At 31.8% G+C, this 26,881-nt stretch overlaps 1 protein-coding gene across 1 annotated transcript in view; it reads right to left on the reverse strand.

The window, feature by feature from the left end:
- LOC148066998 (B-cell receptor CD22) overlaps positions 1 to 25,004 on the reverse strand; it is a 37,276-nt gene extending 12,272 nt beyond the window's left edge. Inside the window, exons 1-9 of the mRNA XM_087806345.1 lie at positions 24,950 to 25,004; positions 21,387 to 21,485; positions 19,900 to 20,011; positions 19,698 to 19,843; positions 19,525 to 19,645; positions 15,332 to 15,468; positions 15,151 to 15,273; positions 940 to 1,086; positions 768 to 873 (exon numbers count right to left, since the gene is read on the reverse strand). Of these exons, the coding sequence (XP_087662471.1) occupies positions 768 to 873; positions 940 to 1,086; positions 15,151 to 15,273; positions 15,332 to 15,468; positions 19,525 to 19,645; positions 19,698 to 19,843; positions 19,900 to 20,011; positions 21,387 to 21,485; positions 24,950 to 24,998 (1,040 nt within the window). The 5' untranslated portion in view covers positions 24,999 to 25,004. The remainder of the gene's footprint in view (positions 1 to 767; positions 874 to 939; positions 1,087 to 15,150; positions 15,274 to 15,331; positions 15,469 to 19,524; positions 19,646 to 19,697; positions 19,844 to 19,899; positions 20,012 to 21,386; positions 21,486 to 24,949) is intronic.
- Positions 25,005 to 26,881: the final 1,877 nt, after the last annotated feature.

Genomic DNA, 26,881 nt, shown 5'->3' on the forward strand with positions numbered 1-26,881 from the left:
TCTGATCTATTATATTACAATATATCAATATTTTTAAATATATATATATATATATACAGTATATATATATATATATATATATATATATATACAGTATATATATATATATATATATATATATATATACAGTATATATATATATATATATATATACAGTATATATATATATATACAGTATATATATATATATATATATATACTGTATATATATATATATATATATATATATATATACTGTATATATATATACAGTATATATATATATATATATATATATATATATATATATATATATATATATACAGTATATATATATATATATATATACTGTATATATATATATATACAGTATATATATATATATATATATATATATATATATATATATATATATATATATATATATATATACTGTATATATATATACAGTATATATATATATATAAAAAACATATAATTATAATTATTTTAAGGGACTAATTGTTAGGAACTGAATATAAATACAGTATAATTATTGTTTTTATACCATTAATGATGAGCAATACAGCAAAACATTTATTAAACGCGTTTTTTTTATTATTATTATAATATATATATTTTATTTTCCTTTATTTCTTTCGCATCATATTAATTAATTAATTTATTCACCTTCATGAAACTAACAAAAATGATGCAGATGCGACTGAAAAACATCATTATTTAAGCACCGTTTGTGTCATTAATCGCCGAGTCTGATTGGCCGACATCATCCGGTCACATGACCTCACCTGTGGGCGGGGGGGTGGGCGAGGCTGAGGCAGCTCAGGGTCACGTGCGATCCTTCCCTGACGTCTCCAGGTGGACTCGAGGTCACTCGCACCTCCTTGGGGGCGTCTGGACGCCGGAGACGAAGAAGACGTTAAAGACGACACTTTAGGATAAAGTTCTACAGAAGCTCACATGTGAGGTTGAGCAGTCGAGGTCTGGAGCGTTGAGTCCCCAGAGAGTTACGAGCCACGCAACAATACTCGCCTCCGTCAGAGTACCTCAAGCTGGAGAGCAGGAGCTGAGGCCCGAAGTTATCCGGGATACTACCACTGTCATGATCTGAAACATAGTACTTCATATATTTATACTTCTTTAGAGATACTACCACTGTCATGATCTGAAACATAGTACTTCATATATTTATACTTCTTTAGAGATACTACCACTGTCATGATCTGAAACATAGTACTTCATGTATTTATACTTCTTTAGAGATACTACCACTGTCATGATCTGAAACATAGTACTTCATATATTTATACTTCTTTAGAGATACTACCACTGTCATGATCTGAAACATAGTACTTCATATATTTATACTTCTTTAGAGATACTACCACTGTCATGATCTGAAACATAGTACTTCATATATTTATACTTATTTAGAGATACTACCACTGTCATGATCTGAAACATAGTACTTCATATATTTATACTTCTTTAGAGATATTTATACTTCTTTAGAGATACTACCACTGTCATGATCTGAGACATAGTACTTCATATATTTATACTTCTTTAGAGATACTACCACTGTCATGATCTGAAACATAGTACTTCATATATTTATACTTCTTTAGAGATACTACCACTGTCATGATCTGAGACATAGTACTTCATATATTTATACTTCTTTAGAGATACTGCCACTGTCATGATCTGAAACATAGTACTTCATATATTTATACTTCTTTAGAGATACTGCCACTGTCATGATCTGAAACATAGTACTTCATATAGTTATACTTATTTAGAGATACTGCCACTGTCATGATCTGAGACATAGTACTTCATATATTTATACTTCTTTAGAGATACTGCCACTATCATGATCTGAAACATAGTACTTCATATATTTATACTTCTTTAGAGATACTACCACTGTCATGATCTGAAACATAGTACTTCATATATTTATACTTCTTTAGAGATACTACCACTGTCATGATCTGAAACATAGTACTTCATATATTTATACTTCTTTAGAGATACTACCACTGTCATGATCTGAAACATAGTACTTCATATATTTATACTTCTTTAGAGATACTACCACTGTCATGATCTGAAACATAGTACTTACTATATATTTATACTTCTTTAGAGATACTACCACTGTCATGATCTGAGACATAGTACTTCATATATTTATACTTCTTTAGAGATACTACCACTGTCATGATCTGAGACATAGTACTTCATATATTTATACTTCTTTAGAGATACTACCACTGTCATGATCTGAAACATAGTACTTCATATATTTATACTTATTTAGAGATACTACCACTGTCATGATCTGAAACATAGTACTTCATATATTTATACTACTTTAGAGATACTACCACTGTCATGATCTGAAACATAGTACTTCATATATTTATACTTATTTAGAGATACTACCACTGTCATGATCTGAAACATAGTACTTCATATATTTATACTTCTTTAGAGATACTACCACTGTCATGATCTGAAACATAGTACTTCATATATTTATACTTCTTTAGAGATACTACCACTGTCATGATCTGAAACATAGTACTTCATATATTTATACTTCTTTAGAGATACTACCACTGTCATGATCTGAAACATAGTACTTCATATATTTATACTTCTTTAGAGATACTACCACTGTCATGATCTGAAACATAGTACTTCATATATTTATAATTTTTTAGAGATACTACCACTGTCATGATCTGAAACATAGTACTTCATATATTTATACTTCTTTAGAGATACTACCACTGTCATGATCTGAAACATAGTACTTCATATATTTATACTTCTTTAGAGATACTACCACTGTCATGATCTGAAACATAGTACTTCATATATTTATACTTCTTTAGAGATACTACCACTGTCATGATCTGAGACATAGTACTTCATATATTTATACTTCTTTAGAGATACTACCACTGTCATGATCTGAGACATAGTACTTCATATATTTATACTTCTTTAGAGATACTACCACTGTCATGCTCTGAAACATAGTACTTCATATATTTATACTTCTTTAGAGATACTGCCACTGTCATGATCTGAGACATAGTACTTCATATATTTATACTTCTTTGGAGATACTGCCACTGTCATGATCTGAGAAACATCATTAGTACTTCATATATTTATACTTCTTTAGAGATACTGCCACTGTCATGATCTGAAAAACATCCTTAGTACTTCATGTATTTATACTTCTTTAGAGATATTTATACTTCTTTAGAGATACTGCCGCTGTCATGATCTGAAAAACATCCTTAGTACTTCATATATTTATACTTCTTTAGAGATATTTATACTTCTTTAGAGATACTGCCGCTGTCATGATCTGAAACATAGTACTTCATATATTTATACTTCTTTAGAGACACTACCACTGTCATGATCTGAAACATAGTACTTCATATATTTATACTTCTTTAGAGATACTACCACTGTCATGATCTGAGACATAGTACTTCATATATTTATACTTATTTAGAGATACTACCACTGTCATGATCTGAAACATAGTACTTCATATATTTATACTTCTTTAGAGATACTACCACTGTCATGATCTGAAACATAGTACTTCATATATTTATACTTCTTTAGAGATACTACCACTGTCATGATCTGAAACATAGTACTTCATATATTTATACTTCTTTAGAGATACTACCACTGTCATGATCTGAAACATAGTACTTCATATATTTATACTTCTTTAGAGATACTACCACTGTCATGATCTGAAACATAGTACTTCATATATTTATACTTCTTTAGAGATACTACCACTGTCATGATCTGAAACATAGTACTTCATATATTTATACTTCTTTAGAGATACTACCACTGTCATGATCTGAAACATAGTACTTCATATATTTATACTTCTTTAGAGATACTACCACTGTCATGATCTGAAACATAGTACTTCATATATTTATACTTATTTAGAGATACTACCACTGTCATGATCTGAAACATAGTACTTCATATATTTATACTTATTTAGAGATACTACCACTGTCATGATCTGAAACATAGTACTTCATATATTTATACTTCTTTAGAGATATTTATACTTCTTTAGAGATACTACCACTGTCATGATCTGAGACATAGTACTTCATATATTTATACTTCTTTAGAGATACTACCACTGTCATGATCTGAAACATAGTACTTCATATATTTATACTTCTTTAGAGATACTACCACTGTCATGATCTGAGACATAGTACTTCATATATTTATACTTCTTTAGAGATACTGCCACTGTCATGATCTGAAACATAGTACTTCATATATTTATACTTCTTTAGAGATACTGCCACTGTCATGATCTGAAACATAGTACTTCATATATTTATACTTATTTAGAGATACTGCCACTGTCATGATCTGAGACATAGTACTTCATATATTTATACTTCTTTAGAGATACTGCCACTATCATGATCTGAAACATAGTACTTCATATATTTATACTTCTTTAGAGATACTACCACTGTCATGATCTGAAACATAGTACTTCATATATTTATACTTCTTTAGAGATACTACCACTGTCATGATCTGAAACATAGTACTTCATATATTTATACTTCTTTAGAGATACTACCACTGTCATGATCTGAAACATAGTACTTCATATATTTATACTTCTTTAGAGATACTACCACTGTCATGATCTGAAACATAGTACTTACTATATATTTATACTTCTTTAGAGATACTACCACTGTCATGATCTGAGACATAGTACTTCATATATTTATACTTCTTTAGAGATACTACCACTGTCATGATCTGAGACATAGTACTTCATATATTTATACTTCTTTAGAGATACTACCACTGTCATGATCTGAAACATAGTACTTCATATATTTATACTTATTTAGAGATACTACCACTGTCATGATCTGAAACATAGTACTTCATATATTTATACTACTTTAGAGATACTACCACTGTCATGATCTGAAACATAGTACTTCATATATTTATACTTATTTAGAGATACTACCACTGTCATGATCTGAAACATAGTACTTCATATATTTATACTTCTTTAGAGATACTACCACTGTCATGATCTGAAACATAGTACTTCATATATTTATACTTCTTTAGAGATACTACCACTGTCATGATCTGAAACATAGTACTTCATATATTTATACTTCTTTAGAGATACTACCACTGTCATGATCTGAAACATAGTACTTCATATATTTATACTTCTTTAGAGATACTACCACTGTCATGATCTGAAACATAGTACTTCATATATTTATAATTTTTTAGAGATACTACCACTGTCATGATCTGAAACATAGTACTTCATATATTTATACTTCTTTAGAGATACTACCACTGTCATGATCTGAAACATAGTACTTCATATATTTATACTTCTTTAGAGATACTACCACTGTCATGATCTGAAACATAGTACTTCATATATTTATACTTCTTTAGAGATACTACCACTGTCATGATCTGAGACATAGTACTTCATATATTTATACTTCTTTAGAGATACTACCACTGTCATGATCTGAGACATAGTACTTCATATATTTATACTTCTTTAGAGATACTACCACTGTCATGCTCTGAAACATAGTACTTCATATATTTATACTTCTTTAGAGATACTGCCACTGTCATGATCTGAGACATAGTACTTCATATATTTATACTTCTTTGGAGATACTGCCACTGTCATGATCTGAGAAACATCATTAGTACTTCATATATTTATACTTCTTTAGAGATACTGCCACTGTCATGATCTGAAAAACATCCTTAGTACTTCATGTATTTATACTTCTTTAGAGATATTTATACTTCTTTAGAGATACTGCCGCTGTCATGATCTGAAAAACATCCTTAGTACTTCATATATTTATACTTCTTTAGAGATATTTATACTTCTTTAGAGATACTGCCGCTGTCATGATCTGAAACATAGTACTTCATATATTTATACTTCTTTAGAGACACTACCACTGTCATGATCTGAAACATAGTACTTCATATATTTATACTTCTTTAGAGATACTACCACTGTCATGATCTGAGACATAGTACTTCATATATTTATACTTATTTAGAGATACTACCACTGTCATGATCTGAAACATAGTACTTCATATATTTATACTTCTTTAGAGATACTACCACTGTCATGATCTGAAACATAGTACTTCATATATTTATACTTCTTTAGAGATACTACCACTGTCATGATCTGAAACATAGTACTTCATATATTTATACTTCTTTAGAGATACTACCACTGTCATGATCTGAAACATAGTACTTCATATATTTATACTTCTTTAGAGATACTACCACTGTCATGATCTGAAACATAGTACTTCATATATTTATACTTCTTTAGAGATACTACCACTGTCATGATCTGAAACATAGTACTTCATATATTTATACTTCTTTAGAGATACTACCACTGTCATGATCTGAAACATAGTACTTCATATATTTATACTTCTTTAGAGATACTACCACTGTCATGATCTGAAACATAGTACTTCATATATTTATACTTATTTAGAGATACTACCACTGTCATGATCTGAAACATAGTACTTCATATATTTATACTTCTTTAGAGATACTACCACTGTCATGATCTGAAACATAGTACTTCATATATTTATACTTATTTAGAGATACTACCACTGTCATGATCTGAAACATAGTACTTCATATATTTATACTTCTTTAGAGATATTTATACTTCTTTAGAGATACTACCACTGTCATGATCTGAGACATAGTACTTCATATATTTATACTTCTTTAGAGATACTACCACTGTCATGATCTGAAACATAGTACTTCATATATTTATACTTCTTTAGAGATACTACCACTGTCATGATCTGAGACATAGTACTTCATATATTTATACTTCTTTAGAGATACTGCCACTGTCATGATCTGAAACATAGTACTTCATATATTTATACTTCTTTAGAGATACTGCCACTGTCATGATCTGAAACATAGTACTTCATATATTTATACTTATTTAGAGATACTGCCACTGTCATGATCTGAGACATAGTACTTCATATATTTATACTTCTTTAGAGATACTGCCACTATCATGATCTGAAACATAGTACTTCATATATTTATACTTCTTTAGAGATACTACCACTGTCATGATCTGAAACATAGTACTTCATATATTTATACTTCTTTAGAGATACTACCACTGTCATGATCTGAAACATAGTACTTCATATATTTATACTTCTTTAGAGATACTACCACTGTCATGATCTGAAACATAGTACTTCATATATTTATACTTCTTTAGAGATACTACCACTGTCATGATCTGAAACATAGTACTTACTATATATTTATACTTCTTTAGAGATACTACCACTGTCATGATCTGAGACATAGTACTTCATATATTTATACTTCTTTAGAGATACTACCACTGTCATGATCTGAGACATAGTACTTCATATATTTATACTTCTTTAGAGATACTACCACTGTCATGATCTGAAACATAGTACTTCATATATTTATACTTATTTAGAGATACTACCACTGTCATGATCTGAAACATAGTACTTCATATATTTATACTACTTTAGAGATACTACCACTGTCATGATCTGAAACATAGTACTTCATATATTTATACTTATTTAGAGATACTACCACTGTCATGATCTGAAACATAGTACTTCATATATTTATACTTCTTTAGAGATACTACCACTGTCATGATCTGAAACATAGTACTTCATATATTTATACTTCTTTAGAGATACTACCACTGTCATGATCTGAAACATAGTACTTCATATATTTATACTTCTTTAGAGATACTACCACTGTCATGATCTGAAACATAGTACTTCATATATTTATACTTCTTTAGAGATACTACCACTGTCATGATCTGAAACATAGTACTTCATATATTTATAATTTTTTAGAGATACTACCACTGTCATGATCTGAAACATAGTACTTCATATATTTATACTTCTTTAGAGATACTACCACTGTCATGATCTGAAACATAGTACTTCATATATTTATACTTCTTTAGAGATACTACCACTGTCATGATCTGAGACATAGTACTTCATATATTTATACTTCTTTAGAGATACTACCACTGTCATGATCTGAAACATAGTACTTCATATATTTATACTTCTTTAGAGATACTACCACTGTCATGATCTGAAACATAGTACTTCATATATTTATACTTCTTTAGAGATACTACCACTGTCATGATCTGAAACATAGTACTTCATATATTTATACTTCTTTAGAGATACTACCACTGTCATGATCTGAAACATAGTACTTCATATATTTATACTTCTTTAGAGATACTACCACTGTCATGATCTGAGACATAGTACTTCATATATTTATACTTCTTTAGAGATACTACCACTGTCATGATCTGAGACATAGTACTTCATATATTTATACTTCTTTAGAGATACTACCACTGTCATGCTCTGAAACATAGTACTTCATATATTTATACTTCTTTAGAGATACTGCCACTGTCATGATCTGAGACATAGTACTTCATATATTTATACTTCTTTGGAGATACTGCCACTGTCATGATCTGAGAAACATCATTAGTACTTCATATATTTATACTTCTTTAGAGATACTGCCACTGTCATGATCTGAAAAACATCCTTAGTACTTCATGTATTTATACTTCTTTAGAGATATTTATACTTCTTTAGAGATACTGCCGCTGTCATGATCTGAAAAACATCCTTAGTACTTCATATATTTATACTTCTTTAGAGATATTTATACTTCTTTAGAGATACTGCCGCTGTCATGATCTGAAACATAGTACTTCATATATTTATACTTCTTTAGAGACACTACCACTGTCATGATCTGAAACATAGTACTTCATATATTTATACTTCTTTAGAGATACTACCACTGTCATGATCTGAGACATAGTACTTCATATATTTATACTTATTTAGAGATACTACCACTGTCATGATCTGAAACATAGTACTTCATATATTTATACTTCTTTAGAGATACTACCACTGTCATGATCTGAAACATAGTACTTCATATATTTATAGTTCTTTAGAGATACTACCACTGTCATGATCTGAAACATAGTACTTCATATATTTATACTTCTTTAGAGATACTACCACTGTCATGATCTGAAACATAGTACTTCATATATTTATACTTCTTTAGAGATACTACCACTGTCATGATCTGAAACATAGTACTTCATATATTTATACTTCTTTAGAGATACTACCACTGTCATGATCTGAAACATAGTACTTCATATATTTATACTTCTTTAGAGATACTACCACTGTCATGATCTGAAACATAGTACTTCATATATTTATACTTCTTTAGAGATACTACCACTGTCATGATCTGAGACATAGTACTTCATATATTTATACTTCTTTAGAGATACTACCACTGTCATGATCTGAAACATAGTACTTCATATATTTATACTTCTTTAGAGATACTACCACTGTCATGATCTGAAACATAGTACTTCATATATTTATACTTCTTTAGAGATACTACCACTGTCATGATCTGAAACATAGTACTTCATATATTTATACTTCTTTAGAGATACTACCACTGTCATGAACTGAAACATAGTACTTCATATATTTATACTTCTTTAGAGATACTACCACTGTCATGATCTGAAACATAGTACTTCATATATTTATACTTCTTTAGAGATACTACCACTGTCATGATCTGAGACATAGTACTTCATATATTTATACTTCTTTAGAGATACTACCACTGTCATGATCTGAGACATAGTACTTCATATATTTATACTTCTTTAGAGATACTACCACTGTCATGATCTGAAACATAGTACTTCATATATTTATACTTCTTTAGAGATACTGCCACTGTCATGATCTGAGACATAGTACTTCATATATTTATACTTCTTTGGAGATACTGCCACTGTCATGATCTGAGAAACATCATTAGTACTTCATATATTTATACTTCTTTAGAGATACTGCCACTGTCATGATCTGAAAAACATCCTTAGTACTTCATGTATTTATACTTCTTTAGAGATATTTATACTTCTTTAGAGATACTACCACTGTCATGATCTGAAACATAGTACTTCATATATTTATACTTCTTTAGAGATACTACCACTGTCATGATCTGAAACATAGTACTTCATATATTTATACTTCTTTAGAGATACTACCACTGTCATGATCTGAAACATAGTACTTCATATATTTATACTTCTTTAGAGATACTACCACTGTCATGAACTGAAACATAGTACTTCATATATTTATACTTCTTTAGAGATACTACCACTGTCATGATCTGAAACATAGTACTTCATATATTTATACTTCTTTAGAGATACTACCACTGTCATGATCTGAGACATAGTACTTCATATATTTATACTTCTTTAGAGATACTACCACTGTCATGATCTGAGACATAGGACTTCATATATTTATACTTCTTTAGAGATACTACCACTGTCATGATCTGAAACATAGTACTTCATATATTTATACTTCTTTAGAGATACTGCCACTGTCATGATCTGAGACATAGTACTTCATATATTTATACTTCTTTGGAGATACTGCCACTGTCATGATCTGAGAAACATCATTAGTACTTCATATATTTATACTTCTTTAGAGATACTGCCACTGTCATGATCTGAAAAACATCCTTAGTACTTCATGTATTTATACTTCTTTAGAGATATTTATACTTCTTTAGAGATACTGCCGCTGTCATGATCTGAAAAACATCCTTAGTACTTCATGTATTTATACTTCTTTAGAGATATTTATACTTCTTTAGAGATACTGCCGCTGTCATGATCTGAAACATAGTACTTCATATATTTATACTTCTTTAGAGATACTGCCACTGTGATGATCTGAAACATAGTACTTCATATATTTATACTTCTTTACAGATACTGCCACTGTCATGATCTGAGACATAGTACTTCATATATTTATACTTCTTTAGAGATACTGCCACTGTCATGATCTGAGACATAGTACTTCATATATTTATACTTCTTTAGAGATACTACCACTGTCATGATCTGAAACATAGTACTTCATATATTTATACTTCTTTACAGATACTGCCACTGTCATGATCTGAGACATAGTACTTCATATATTTATACTTCTTTGGAGATACTGCCACTGTCATGATCTGAGGAACATCATTAGTACTTCATATATTTATACTTCTTTAGAGATACTGCCACTGTCATGATCTGAAAAACATCCTTAGTACTTCATGTATTTATACTTCTTTAGAGATATTTATACTTCTTTAGAGATACTGCCGCTGTCATGATCTGAAAAACATCCTTAGTACTTCATGTATTTATACTTCTTTAGAGATATTTATACTTCTTTAGAGATACTGCCGCTGTCATGATCTGAAACATAGTACTTCATATATTTATACTTCTTTAGAGACACTACCACTGTCATGATCTGAAACATAGTACTTCATATATTTATACTTCTTTAGAGATATTTATACTTCTTTAGAGATACTACCACTGTCATGATCTGAAACATAGTACTTCATATATTTATACTTCTTTGAGATACTGCCACTGTCATGATCTGAAACATAGTACTTCATATATTTATACTTCTTTAGAGATATTTATACTTCTTTAGAGATACTACCACTGTCATGATCTGAGACATAGTACTTCATATAGTTATACTTCTTTAGAGATATTTATACTTCTTTAGAGATACTACCACTGTCATGATCTGAGACACAGTACTTCATATATTTATACTTCTTTAAAGATACTGCCACTGTCATGATCTGAGACATAGTACTTCATATATTTATACTTCTTTAGAGATACTGCCACTGTCATGATCTGAGACATAGTACTTCATATATTTATACTTCTTTAGAGATATTTATACTTCTTTAGAGATACTACCACGGTCATGATCTGAAACATAATACTTCATATATTTATACTTCTTTAGAGATACTGCCACTGTCATGATCTGAAACATAGTACTTCATATATTTATACTTCTTTAGAGATACTGCCACTGTCATGATCTGAGACATAGTACTTCATATATTTATACTTCTTTAGAGATACTGCCACTGTCATGATCTGAAACATAGTACTTCATATATTTATACTTCTTTAGAGATACTGCCACTGTCATGATCTGAAACATAGTAGTTCATATATTTATACTTCTTTAGAGATACTGCCACTGTCATGATCTGAAACATAATACTTCATATATTTATACTTCTTTAGAGATACTGCCACTGTCATGATCTGAGACATTGTACTTCATATATTTATACTTCTTTAGAGATTCTACCACTGTCATGATCTGAAACATAGTACTTCATATATTTATACTTCTTTAGAGATACTGCCACTGTCATGATCTGAGACATAGTACTTCATATATTTATACTTCTTTAGAGATACTGCCACTGTCATGATCTGAAACATAGTACTTCATATATTTATACTTCTTTAGAGATACTGCCACTGTCATGATCTGAAACATAGTACTTCATATATTTTTACTTCTTTAGAGATACTGCCACTGTCATGATCTGAAACATAGTACTTCATATATTTATACTTCTTTAGAGATACTACCACTGTCATGATCTGAGACATAGTACTTCATATATTTATACTTCTTTAGAGATACTACCACTGTCATGATCTGAAACATAGTACTTCATATATTTATACTTCTTTAGAGATACTGCCACTGTCATGATCTGAGACATAGTACTTCATATATTTATACTTCTTTAGAGATACTGCCACTGTCATGATCTGAAACATAGTACTTCATATATGTATACTTCTTTAGAGATACTGCCACTGTCATGATCTGAAACATAGTACTTCATATATTTATACTTCTTTAGAGATACTGCCACTGTCATGATCTGAAACATAGTACTTCATATATTTATACTTCTTTAGAGATACTGCCACTGTCATGATCTGAAACATAGTACTTCATATATTTATACTTCTTTAGAGATACTGCCACTGTCATGATCTGAAACATAGTACTTCATATATTTATACTTCTTTAGAGATACTGCCACTGTCATGATCTGAAACATAGTACTTCATATATTTATACTTCTTTAGAGATACTGCCACTGTCATGATCTGAAACATATTACTTCATATATTTATACTTCTTTAGAGATACTGCCACTGTCATGATCTGAAACATAGTACTTCATATATTTATACTTCTTTAGAGATACTACCACTGTCATGATCTGAGACATAGTACTTCATATATTTATACTTCTTTAGAGATACTGCCACTGTCATGATCTGAAACATAGTACTTCATATATTTATACTTCTTTAGAGATACTACCACTGTCATGATCTGAAACATAGTACTTCATATATTTATACTTCTTTAGAGATACTGCCACTGTCATGATCTGAAACATAGTACTTCATATATTTATACTTCTTTAGAGATACTGCCACTGTCATGATCTGAGACATAGTACTTCATATATTTATACTTCTTTAGAGATACTGCCACTGTCATGATCTGAAACATAGTATTTCATATATTTATGCTTCTTTTGAGATACTGCCACTGTCATGATCTGAAACATAGTACTTCATATATTTATACTTCTTTTGAGATACTGCCACTGTCATGATCTGAAACATAGTACTTCATATATTTCTACTTCTTTAGAGATACTTATACTTCTTTAGAGATACTACCACTGTCATGGTCTGAAACATAGTACTTCATATATGTATACTTCTTTAGAGATACTGCTGCTGTCATGATCTGAAACATAGTACTTCATATATTTATTTATACTTATTTAGAGATACTACCACGGTCATGATCTGAGACATAGTACTTCATATATTTATACTTCTTTGGAGATACTGCCACTGTCATGATCTGAGAAACATCATTAGTACTTCATATATTTATACTTCTTTAGAGATACTGCCACTGTCATGATCTGAGAAACATCCTTAGTACTTCATGTATTTATACTTCTTTAGAGAGATTTATACTTCTTTAGAGATACTGCCGCTGTCATGATCTGAGAAACATCCTTAGTACTTCATGTATTTATTCTTCTTTAGAGAGATTTATACTTCTTTAGAGATACTGCCGCTGTCATGATCTGAGAAACATCCTTAGTACTTCATGTATTTATACTTCTTTAGAGAGATTTATACTTCTTTAGAGATACTGCCACTGTCATGATCTGAGAAACATCCTTAGTACTTCATGTATTTATACTTCTTTAGAGATATTTATACTTCTATAGAGATACTGCCGCTGTCATTATCTGAGACACGTCTTTAGTACTTCATATATTTATACTTCTTTAGAGATATTTATACTTCTTTAGAGATATTTAAACTTCTTTAGAGATACTGCCACTGTCATGATCTGAGACACATCTTTAGTACTTCATATATTTATACTTCTTTAGAGATATTTAAACTTCTTTAGAGATACTGCCACTGTCATGATCTGAGACACATCTTTAGTACTTCATATATTTATACTTCTTTAGAGATATTTATACTTCTTTAGAGATACTGCCGTTGTCGTGATCTGAGACAAGTCTTTAGTACTTCATATATTTATACTTTTTAAGAGATATTTATACTTCTTTAGAGATATTTATACTTCTTTAGAGATACTGCCGTTGTCGTGATCTAAGACACGTCTTTAGTACTTCATATATTTATACTTTTTAAGAGATATTTATACTTCTCTAGAGATACTGCCGTTGTCGTGATCTAAGACACGTCTTTATTACTTCATATATTTATACTTTTTAAGAGATATTTATACTTCTTTAGAGATATTTATACTTCTTTAGAGATACTGCCGTTGTCGTGATCTGAGACACGTCTTTAGTATTTCATATCACAAATTACAGTTATCTTTGTGTGATTCATTGATTGAAGTAGTGTACAGTGACCTTTGAACCAGGCGAAACTCTCCACAGGCGGAGCAGCTTCAGTGCTGCAGGTCAGTGTGACCGCCCCCCCCTCACTGACCTCCCCGGGGGGGTAAACGCTGACGGAGGTGTCGTGAGGAGCGTCTGCAGGGACGAGAGATTTTACAAACCAATCCTGTTGATACTTCAGGACGACACTTACGGCCCAGAGACACCAGGAGTGGCGGCGACTGAACCTTCTGAGGAGGAACCGGGCGACACGTGTAGACGCCGGCGTGATGCGCGTCGAAGCGGCCGATGGTCGTCCAGGCGTCGAAGGAGCCCAAGTTCAGTCCATTCCTGGAACCAGAACATGAAGATCAGTCACTGCTGTACACGTCAAAACAGAGATATGAAGTCAGATCAGGTGCATAAGTTCCAAATACATGACATGTGTACTCGTACTATTAACTTGCAGTGACGTTACTACATACTCATACTTGTAAACCAGAAGGTACACATGCGTAATTGAGACTTGCAGTCGTGAAAAAAATAAAAAAATAAACATTGACTATATTTTCTAAGTGTACAACGACAAGCTACTAAACAAGCTACTAAACAAGTTACTAAACAAGTTGCTTAACAAGCTACTAAACAAGCTACTAAACAAGTTACTAAACAAGCTACTAAACAAGTTACTAAACAAGTTGCTTAACAAGTTCCTAAGTTAATAAACAAGTTACTAAACAAGCTACTAAACAAGTTACTAAACAAGTTGCTTAACAAGCTACTAAACAAGCTACTAAACACGTTACTAAACAAGTTCCTAAGTTAATAAACAAGTTACTAAACAAGCTACTAAACAAGTTACTAAACAAGTTGCTTAACAAGCTACTAAACAAGCTACTAAACAAGTTACTAAACAAGTTCCTAAGTTAATAAACAAGTTACTAAACAAGCTACTAAACAAGTTACTAAACAAGTTGCTTAACAAGCTACTAAACAAGCTACTAAACACGTTACTAAACAAGCTACTAAACAAGCTACTAAACAAGCTACTAAACAAGTTACTAAACAAGCTACTAAATGAGTTACTTAACAAGTTGCTTAACAAGCTACTAAACAAGCTACAAAACAAGTTACTAAACAAGTTACTAAACAAGCTACTAAACAAGTTACTAAACAAGTTACTAAACAAGCTACTAAACAAGTTACTAAACAAGCTACTAAACAAGTTACAAAACAAGCTACTAAACAAGCTACTAAACAATCTACTAAACAAGTTACTAAACAAGTTGCTTAACAAGCTACTAAACAAGTTACTAAACAAGCTACTAAACAAGTTACTAAACAAGTTACTAAACAAGCTACTAAACAAGTTACTAAACAAGCTACTAAATGAGTTACTAAACAAGTTGCTTAACAAGCTACTAAACAAGCTACTAAACACGTTACTAAACAAGTTCCTAAGTTAATAAACAAGTTACTAAACAAGCTACTAAACAAGTTACTAAACAAGTTGCTTAACAAGCTACTAAACAAGCTACTAAACAAGTTACTAAACAAGTTCCTAAGTTAATAAACAAGTTACTAAACAAGCTACTAAACAAGTTACTAAACAAGTTGCTTAACAAGCTACTAAACAAGCTACTAAACACGTTACTAAACAAGCTACTAAACAAGCTACTAAACAAGCTACTAAACAAGTTACTAAACAAGCTTCTAAATGAGTTACTTAACAAGTTGCTTAACAAGCTACTAAACAAGCTACAAAACAAGTTACTAAACAAGTTACTAAACAAGCTACTAAACAAGTTACTAAACAAGTTACTAAACAAGCTACTAAACAAGTTACTAAACAAGCTACTAAACAAGTTACAAAACAAGCTACTAAACAAGCTACTAAACAATCTACTAAACAAGTTACTAAACAAGTTGCTTAACAAGCTACTAAACAAGTTACTAAACAAGCTACTAAACAAGTTACTAAACAAGTTACTAAACAAGCTACTAAACAAGTTACTAAACAAGCTACTAAACAAGCTACTAAACAAGTTACTAAACAAGTTACTAAACAAGCTACTAAACAAGTTACTAAACAAGTTGCTTAACAAGCTACTAAACAAGCTACTAAACAAGCTACTAAACAAGTTACTAAACAAGTTACTAAACAAGCTACTAAACAAGTTACTAAACAAGCTACTAAACAAGTTACTAAACAAGTTACTAAACAAGCTACTAAACAAGTTACTAAACAAGCTACTAAACAAGCTACTAAACAATCTACTAAACAAGTTACTAAACAAGTTGCTTAACAAGCTACTAAACAAGCTACTAAACAAGTTACTAAACAAGTTACTAAACAAGCTACTAAACAAGTTACTAAACAAGCTACTAAACAAGTTACAAAACAAGCTACTAAACAAGCTACTAAACAATTTATTAAACAAGCTACTAAACAATCTACCAAACAATTTACTAAACAAGTTACTAAACAAGTTACTAAACAAGTTACTAAACAAGCTACTAAACAAGTTACTAAACAAGCTACTAAACAAGTTACAAAACAAGCTACTAAACAAGCTACTAAACAATTTATTAAACAAGCTACTAAACAATCTACCAAACAATTTACTAAACAAGGTACTAAACAAGCTACTAAACAAGTTACTAAACAAGGTACTAAACAAGCTACTAATCAAGATACTAAACAAGTTACTAAACAAGCTACTAAACAAGTTACTAAACAAGCTACTAAACAAGCTACTAAACAATTTATTAAACAAGCTACTAAACAATCTACTAAACAATTTACTAAACAAGCTACTAAACAAGTTACTAAACAAGGTACTAAACAAGCTACTAAACAATCTACTAAACAAGTTACTAAACAAGTTACTAATCAAGATACTAAACAAGTTACTAAACAAGCTACTAAACAAGCTACTTAACAAGTTACTAAACAAGCTACTAACAAGTTACTAAACAAGTTGCTTAACAAGCTACAAAACAAGTTACTAAACAAGCTACTAAACAAGCTACTAAACAAGCTACTAAACAAGCTACTAAACAAGTTACTAAACAAGTTACTAAACAAGCTACTAAACAAGTTACTAAACAAGTTACTAAACAAGTTACTAAACAAGCTACTAAACAAGCTACTAAACAAGTTACTAAACAAGCTACTAAACAAGTTACTAAACAAGTTACTAAACAAGCTACTAAACAAGTTACTAAACAAGCTACTAAACAAGTTACTAAACAAGTTACTAAACAAGCTACTAAACAAGTTACTAAACAAGTTACTAAACAAGCTACTAAACAAGCTACTAAACAAGTTACTAAACAAGTTACTAAACAAGCTACTAAACAAGTTACTAAACAAGTTACTAAACAAGCTACTAAACAAGTTACTAAACAAGTTACTAAACAAGCTACTAAACAAGTTATTAATCAAGCTACTAAACAAGCTACTAAACAAGTTACTAAACAAGTTACTAAACAAGCTACTTAACAAGTTACTAAACAAGTTACTAAACAAGCTACTAAACAAGTTATTAATCAAGCTACTAAACAAGCTACTAAACAAGTTACTAAACAAGCTACTAAACAAGTTACTAAACAAGCTACTAAACAAGTTACTAAACAAGCTACTAAACACAACCTCTTGAATTTGCAGGTGTGAGTCACAGATTTTGTTTAGCAACTTTAGTAACTTGTAGATCACGAGTATGAATATGTAGTAACGTCAATGCAAGTTAATAGCACGAGTACACATGTCATGTTAGGGGTATATGTGGAACCTGATCTGACTTCATAGAGAGAGATACTCTGCAGCGTTTGTTATTAATTTACTCTTTCAAAAACAATAATAAACAAATAAAATAATAACACAAAATTAAATTACAACACATAAAAAAACACAATAATGAATCAAATATAATAATAAAATATAAAAATACATCAACAACAATAAACATTTGCAAAAGAAAATAAATGATTACAATATATTTTTACAAAAAAGGAACTCACTATACAAGGAGTTGTAGGAGAGAGTTATACACACTAATAATATATATATATAAAAATGTATTTAATTATTAAAATTCAACATTTGAATTTACAAATGATTTTATTCAATTATTCAAAAAAATTATATAAATTTAACAATAAACACATGTTTAAGTATTGAAGCGATTAAATGTATTTTGTGTCCAAGTTTAAGTTTATTCTCCTTTTTGTTCTGAACACAGCAAGTGAATAAAGAATCCTTCAAAACTCTCTTGAGTCCAGATGGAGAGCAGAACAAAAATCCACTGTTGCTTTTTCCACCATCGAGCCCTTGTGTTCACCATGAGAACGTTTCAAAGAAAACCTGTGATGAGTAAAGACTGAACATACAGGTCCAGGACTCACCGGTACAGAGCGAGGCCTCGTCCAGGAGCAGCACAACCAGCAGCTCTGCATCCGACCAACACACTCTCTCCGGCGCCGTAAGTGTTGTCGCTGCGAACAGGATGAAGCTGCACCTGCAGGTCTGCAGCACACCGTCCATCACACCTGCAGGTGAACATCACGACCAGGCTCACCTGTGACCTCCAGAGCGACGCTGTCCGCAGAAGTCCACCTGCCCGAGGCCTGGTCCGTCTCGAACCTGAAGTAGTAGTGACCGGCGTCGCTGAGCCGGACCCCTCGGATCTGGACGGAGCAGCTGGAGTAGCTTCCTCCGATGTACCTGTAAGGTGGACCCGTTGAAGGTTCTGCAGAGAGTCGGGGTCGTCGGTCCTTCACCTGGTGCGACCTCGGTAGGAAAGGCTGATCTGGTTCTGGTCCGAGTGATGACAGAACTCTCTCCGGCCTTCACTGGACACACGGAACCACATGACCCGCTTCACAGAGTGACCTCGGAGGACAAGAGAAGATGAGACACAACGACACATTTGATAAGAAGTACAACCAAAATACTCATGAATATAGTGTTTAAATAACAAGATAGATATAAACTTCATTGAGCTTACAGAGAGAAATACATGTTTATACAAGATACAAAAAATACTATTTCGATAAAATACAAAAAAACACATGAATATAGTGTTTAAATAACAAGATATATATATAATCATTGAGCTTACAGAGAGAAATACATGTTTATAGAAGATACAAAAAATACTATCTCGATAAAATACAAAAAAACACATGAATATAGTGTTTAAATAACAAGATATATATAAACTAAATTGATCTTACAGAGAGAAATACATGTTTATACAAGATACAAAAAATACTATCTCGATAAAATACAAAAAAACACATGAATATAGTGTTTAAATAACAAGATATATATAAACTAAATTGAGCTTACAGAGAGAAATACATGTTTATACAAGATACAAAAAATACAATATCAATAAAATACAAAAATAATATCTCGATAAAATACAAAAAAACACATGAATATATTGTTTAAATAACAAGATATACTGTATATAAACTAAATTGATCTTACAGAGAGAAATACATGTTTATACAAGATATAAAAAAATACAATATTGATAAAATACAAAAATAATATCTCGATAAAATACAAAAATACACATGAATATATTGTTAAATAACAAGAAAGATGGATATAAACTTCATTGATCTTACCGAGAGAAAAACATTATTAAACAAGATACAAAAATACCATCTCGATAAAATACAAAAATACTATCTTGGTAGAATACAAAAATAAAATATTGATAAAATACAAAAATACAAAAACACAATTTGTTTTTTAAAAAGAAGACAAAATACAAAAATACAATATTGATCAAATACATACATGCTTTCTTGATTTAAAACAAGCCGCAAAATACAAAATTAATTATAAAATAAAAATAAAATAATACAAATAATACTAATAAAAAATACATTTTTGGATAAAATAAAAGATACTATATTTATAAAATGCAAAGAACTAAATTCCAAATTATTATTTTACCAAGATGTAAAAAAAAAGAAGCTGATATTACACACAAATTACATCAAAATACAAACACAAATAATAAGTAAATACAAAATACAATATTGACAAAATACAAAAATACAATATTATATATATAAATAAAACATGTATATTGTATACACATTGTATATGTATATTGTATATTGTATATGTGTACTCTAAATCAAAACTAATGTGTATGTATATTTTGTGAATTTTCTGCTGCGATATTTCTCACAGAGGGAAGAATAAAATCAATTAATCGATGGATTTAATTGGACTCGATCCATACCTGACGGATGATCATAGCGACACGGCAGCGTCACGGTGGTTCCGGCCCAAACACAGATTTCTCTCCTTGAGAACGAGACGCTCCACCGGCTCTGGATCCCTGCGAGACAACACATGTAGATCTTTTCATCTGAAACATACGCAGAGTTTCAGGTGAACGTTGAGGCTGAGTCTCAGTTCTTCCTCGTAACTCTAGACCTTGGTTCAGCTCCAGAGACGAACCAACTCTCTGGCTGTAGGGGAAGTGCTGAGATGAAGACGCCTTTAAAGGGAGGTCAGAACCGAAGGGCTTCGATGGACTTCCAAAGAATATTGTGAATGTACGACCAAAGTGAAGTGAGCGAGCAGCGCAAGGATTGAATGTCTTTTTTAAATTAAATACGTCTGTTTGTTCGTAACATTGAACAACACAGTAAAGTAGCTAAACTAGCTTCGACTCTCGTGATGATTCCGTTTCCTTTGACTGAGGAAAAACTCTAAACTGAAAATGTTGTCACAACATGATCTGGATCTTATAATCCATGTGTTTGTGTCGTTTACACTATTGTAACAGTTTATTTCGTGTCTAAACCAGAAGGATGTGTCTCGCCTGCAGTTCATACTAAACTCTGCAGCCAGAATTCTGAGCCACTCTAGTAGAAGAACTCACATTTCTCCTTCAAACTCTTCACTGGCTGCCAGTTTCTTTCAGGATCATTTTAAAATTCTGGTTCTTACTTTCAGATCTATTCATGGTCAGACCTTCCATCAGTGATCTGATCCAGACTAACACCCCAGCTCGGGCTCTGAGGTCTGTGGATCAGAATCTACTGATGGTTCCTGAACTTCAGGACCAGAGGAGAGAAATCCTTCCAGACTGTTGCTCCTAAGCTTTGGAACCATCTCTGTGTTTGATGATCTACTGACTCCTTCAAGAAACATCTGTGTTTGATGATCTACTGACTCCTTCAAGAAACATGTGTGTTTGATGATCTACTGACTCCTTCAAGAAACATCTGTGTTTGATGATCTACTGACTCCTTCAAGAAACATCTGTGTTTGATGATCTACTGACTCCTTTAAGAAACATCTGTGTTTGATGATCTACTGACTCCTTCAAGAAACATCTGTGTTTGATGATCTACTGACTCCTTCAAGAAACATCTGTGTTTGATGATCTACTGACTCCTTCAAGAAACACCTGTGTTTGATGATCTACTGACTCCTTCAAGAAACATCTGTGTTTGATGATCTACTGACTCCTTCAAGAAACATCTGTGTTTGATGATCTACTGACTCCTTCAAGAAACATCTGTGTTTGATGATCTACTGACTCCTTCAAGAAACATCTGTGTTTGATGATCTACTGACTCCTTCAAGAAACATCTGTGTTTGATGATCTACTGACTCCTTCAAGAAACATGTGTGTTTGATGATCTACTGACTCCTTCAAGAAACATCTGTGTTTGATGATCTACTGACTCCTTCAAGAAACATCTGTGTTTGATGATCTACTGACTCCTTCAAGAAACATCTGTGTTTGATGATCTACTGACTCCTTCAAGAAACATCTGTGTTTGATGATCTACTGACTCCTTCAAGAAACATCTGTGTTTGATGATCTACTGACTCCTTCAAGAAACATGTGTGTTTGATGATCTACTGACTCCTTCAAGAAACATCTGTGTTTGATGATCTACTGACTCCTTCAAGAAACATCTGTGTTTGATGATCTACTGACTCCTTCAAGAAACATCTGTGTTAGATTATCTACTGACTCCTTTAAGAAACATCTGTGTTTGATGATCTACTGACTCCTTCAAGAAACATCTGTGTTTGATGATCTACTGACTCCTTCAAGAAACATCTGTGTTTGATGATCTACTGACTCCTTCAAGAAACATCTGTGTTTGATGATCTACTGACTCCTTCAAGAAACATGTGTGTTTGATGATCTACTGACTCCTTCAAGAAACATCTGTGTTTGATGATCTACTGACTCCTTCAAGAAACATCTGTGTTTGATGATCTACTGACTCCTTCAAGAAACATGTGTGTTTGATGATCTACTGACTCCTTCAAGAAACATCTGTGTTTGATGATCTACTGACTCCTTCAAGAAACATCTGTGTTTGATGATCTACTGACTCCTTCAAGAAACATCTGTGTTTGATGATCTACTGACTCCTTCAAGAAACATCTGTGTTTGATGATCTACTGACTCCTTCAAGAAACATCTGTGTTTGATGATCTACTGACTCCTTCAAGAAACATCTGTGTTTGATGATCTACTGACTCCTTCAAGAAACATCTGTGTTTGATGATCTACTGACTCCTTCAAGAAACATCTGTGTTTGATGATCTACTGACTCCTTCAAGAAACATCTGTGTTTGATGATCTACTGACTCCTTCAAGAAACATGTGTGTTTGATGATCTACTGACTCCTTCAAGAAACATCTGTGTTTGATGATCTACTGACTCCTTCAAGAAACATCTCACTAGTCATAACACTAGGATGTTCAAGAAAAACGTTGAATGTTGAGAGAAGGAAACTAAGATCACAGATACCCTGACAAATATACAAAATAAATTCAGATTTTAAGAGATTATTTAACAACAATTGAATAAATCCGCCAAAAGAATAAGTGAGCTTCAGCAAGTTTGTCCAATAAAATATTCTTAATTTTATTTTTATATAAAACATTAAAAAAAATAATAATAAAATAAAGCAGATGGAAGATTTTCCTTTGTTTTGGTGCAAATACAAATAATCCAACATTTAATTTACTTATTATAAACTTCAGTGGATCAGAAGGAGTTTTTTTTTATTTGTAGAATTATTGTCATTTTATTTTGTTATCATTGATAACTGACGCACTGAGCCTTCAGTCAACAGCAAAGAAAGATGAGGCTTTTCCAGATGTTTAGTGAGACTCGTGTTTGAGGAGACGGAGGGTTAAGGGAGAGGGTTAAGGGGTTGAATTGGGACACCCTAAAGCAGGCGTCTCAAACCTGAATCCTGTAGGCCATTAGTTGCCCGCGACATGATATTATCACGTCAAATGTTATCATTTATATCATCTAATAATATGGTTAAGAAAGAACTAATTTATAATATAAAATAAGACATTCAATTAGACTAAAGTGATGCAAATTCACAGTGAAATCACACACAAAAATCAACAGAACATGAACAACAAAATCAATTAAATTCAGATCGAAGACGTTCATAAAAAAGCTGCTAAAAGACCACCCGACCTGAAGCCAAGTGTGCACAATAGTTGACCTTCGGTGACCCTCAGTAGGGTCGCGGCCCCCTGCATTAGAGGCTCCTCTGAACCATCACCTCAGAGCAGCACACAACACTGAAGCCGCTCTAAAGTGCAGACAGTGACACTGACCTGCCTGCCAGGGTGACCACCTTGCACAAAAGACGATCAATACTTATAAATAACAGTGTGAAGGACAGTCAGCGGCAGGACCTCGCCACGGATTTAACATGTTTCAACGGACATTTGAACGAGTAAATCACAAATTTAGCTACATTTGTCAACATGTTATGGGTCATAAGTTGAGGTCTTACCTGGTATAGTTGAGAGGATGATGCCCAGAAGTAGCAAACCCACCAACATCTCCGCTGACACGCTTCTTTGGATTCAGACGGAAGTTAAAAACGTGGATCCTGTTGCCACGACGAACCTACCTTCATTCACCTGGAGGAGTCTGTGCCGGGGATGCAGGTGCCACTTGGACCATGGATGGATGGTGGTCTGGATCAGGTGCTGTGGGAGGGGAGGGCTGGGAGAGGAAGGGGGAGGAGAGAGGAATGGAGGCGACTGTTTAAAAATGACTGAAGAAGCGAAATCACAGCAGACAGACTGTCCAGGTGATACACTTTCTTTAGTGACAAGGTGAAGGTGAAAGAAACTACGATGATAACATTTATTCAACGTTGATAAAAGATTGATTATTTTCATTGCGTTTTTGATCTTTGTTCTTTTTATTTGCACTTTTTCATACCTTGAACTTTGTTCTTTTAATTTGCACTTTTTCTTCCATTGATCTTTGTTCATTTTATTTGCACGTTTTCATCCCTTGACCTTTGTTCTTTTTATTTGCACTTTTTATCCCTTGAACTTTGTTCTTTTAATTTGCACGTTTTCTTACATTGATCTTTGTTCATTTTATTTGCACGTTTTCATCCCTTAAACTTTGTTCTTTTAATTTGCACTTTTTCTTCCATTGATCTTTGTTCATTTTATTTGCACGTTTTCATCCCTTAAACTTTGTTCTTTTTATTTGCACTTTTTATCCCTTGAACTTTGTTCTTTTAATTTGCACTTTTTCTTCCATTGATCTTTGTTCATTTTATTTGCACGTTTTCATCCCTTGAACTTTGTTCATTTTATTTGCACTTTTTATCCCTTGAACTTTGTTCTTTTAATATGCACTTTTTCTTACATTGATCTTTGTTCATTTTATTTGCACGTTTTCATCCCTTGAACTTTGTTCTTTTTATTTGCACTTTTTATCCCTTGAACTTTGTTCTTTTAATTTGCACTTTTTCTTCCATTGATCTTTGTTCATTTTATTTGCATTTTTTCATCACTTACACTTTGTTGTTTTTATTTGCACGTTTTCATCCATTGAACTTTGTTCTTTTTATTTGCACTTTTTCATCCCTTAAACTTCGTTCTCATTATTTGCACTTTTCCATCCCTTGAACTTTGTTCTTTTTATTTGCACTTTTTCATCCCTTGAACGTTTTTATTTTTATTTGCACTTTTCCATCCCCTGACCTTTGTTCTTTTTATTTGCACTTTGTTATTGTTCTTGTTTTTATGAAACCATCGTCTGCTGTGAACTGGAAACCCAGTGTCCCGAAAGAGATCTCCAGAGGGATTAATAAAGTCTGTCTAATCTAAAATCATTTTCCACAGAAAAAACACTTTCATTTAATAATTGGATCGAAGAACTTCTACTACATTTGGTTCAATTTTTTAGGAGAAATTTGATGAAACCTAGTTGTATTTTATGTAATATATCAAAGATCATCAACACTTTTTTTTATGTATGTAATGTTCATTTTATGAGATGTAATGAGTTTTTTTTACTCATTTTGTAATTTTACTTAATGTGTAATTGTAATTTGTATTTATTCATCAATAAAAATAAAACATTATATATATAGTAAAGTATAGTACATAAGTGTATCTGTGTATTCATAGGTCTATAGGTATAAAAAAGTTTTAATATTGTCATTTTTTTCTTTTCTTTTTCCAAGTCCTGAATGAGAAAATTATGTAAAAAAAGTTGATTTTCAAACTTTAGAAAATCAAGACATGAACAAACTCATTTGTGAATCCAAGTATCTTTTGTCGACTGCAGTATTTGAAGGGAGAACAAAACATATACAAAAAAAATCCAAAGCACAAGAATTTACGAGTTAAGTTCATGGCATTGTAAAAAGAGTTAAACGGGTGATGAATTCTATTTTATCTTCTCTGATGTATTC

The sequence above is a fragment of the Callionymus lyra genome, chromosome 13, assembly GCF_982586985.1.
Source record: "Callionymus lyra chromosome 13, fCalLyr1.hap1.1, whole genome shotgun sequence".
In the NCBI taxonomy this organism is placed as follows: domain Eukaryota; kingdom Metazoa; phylum Chordata; class Actinopteri; order Syngnathiformes; family Callionymidae; genus Callionymus; species Callionymus lyra.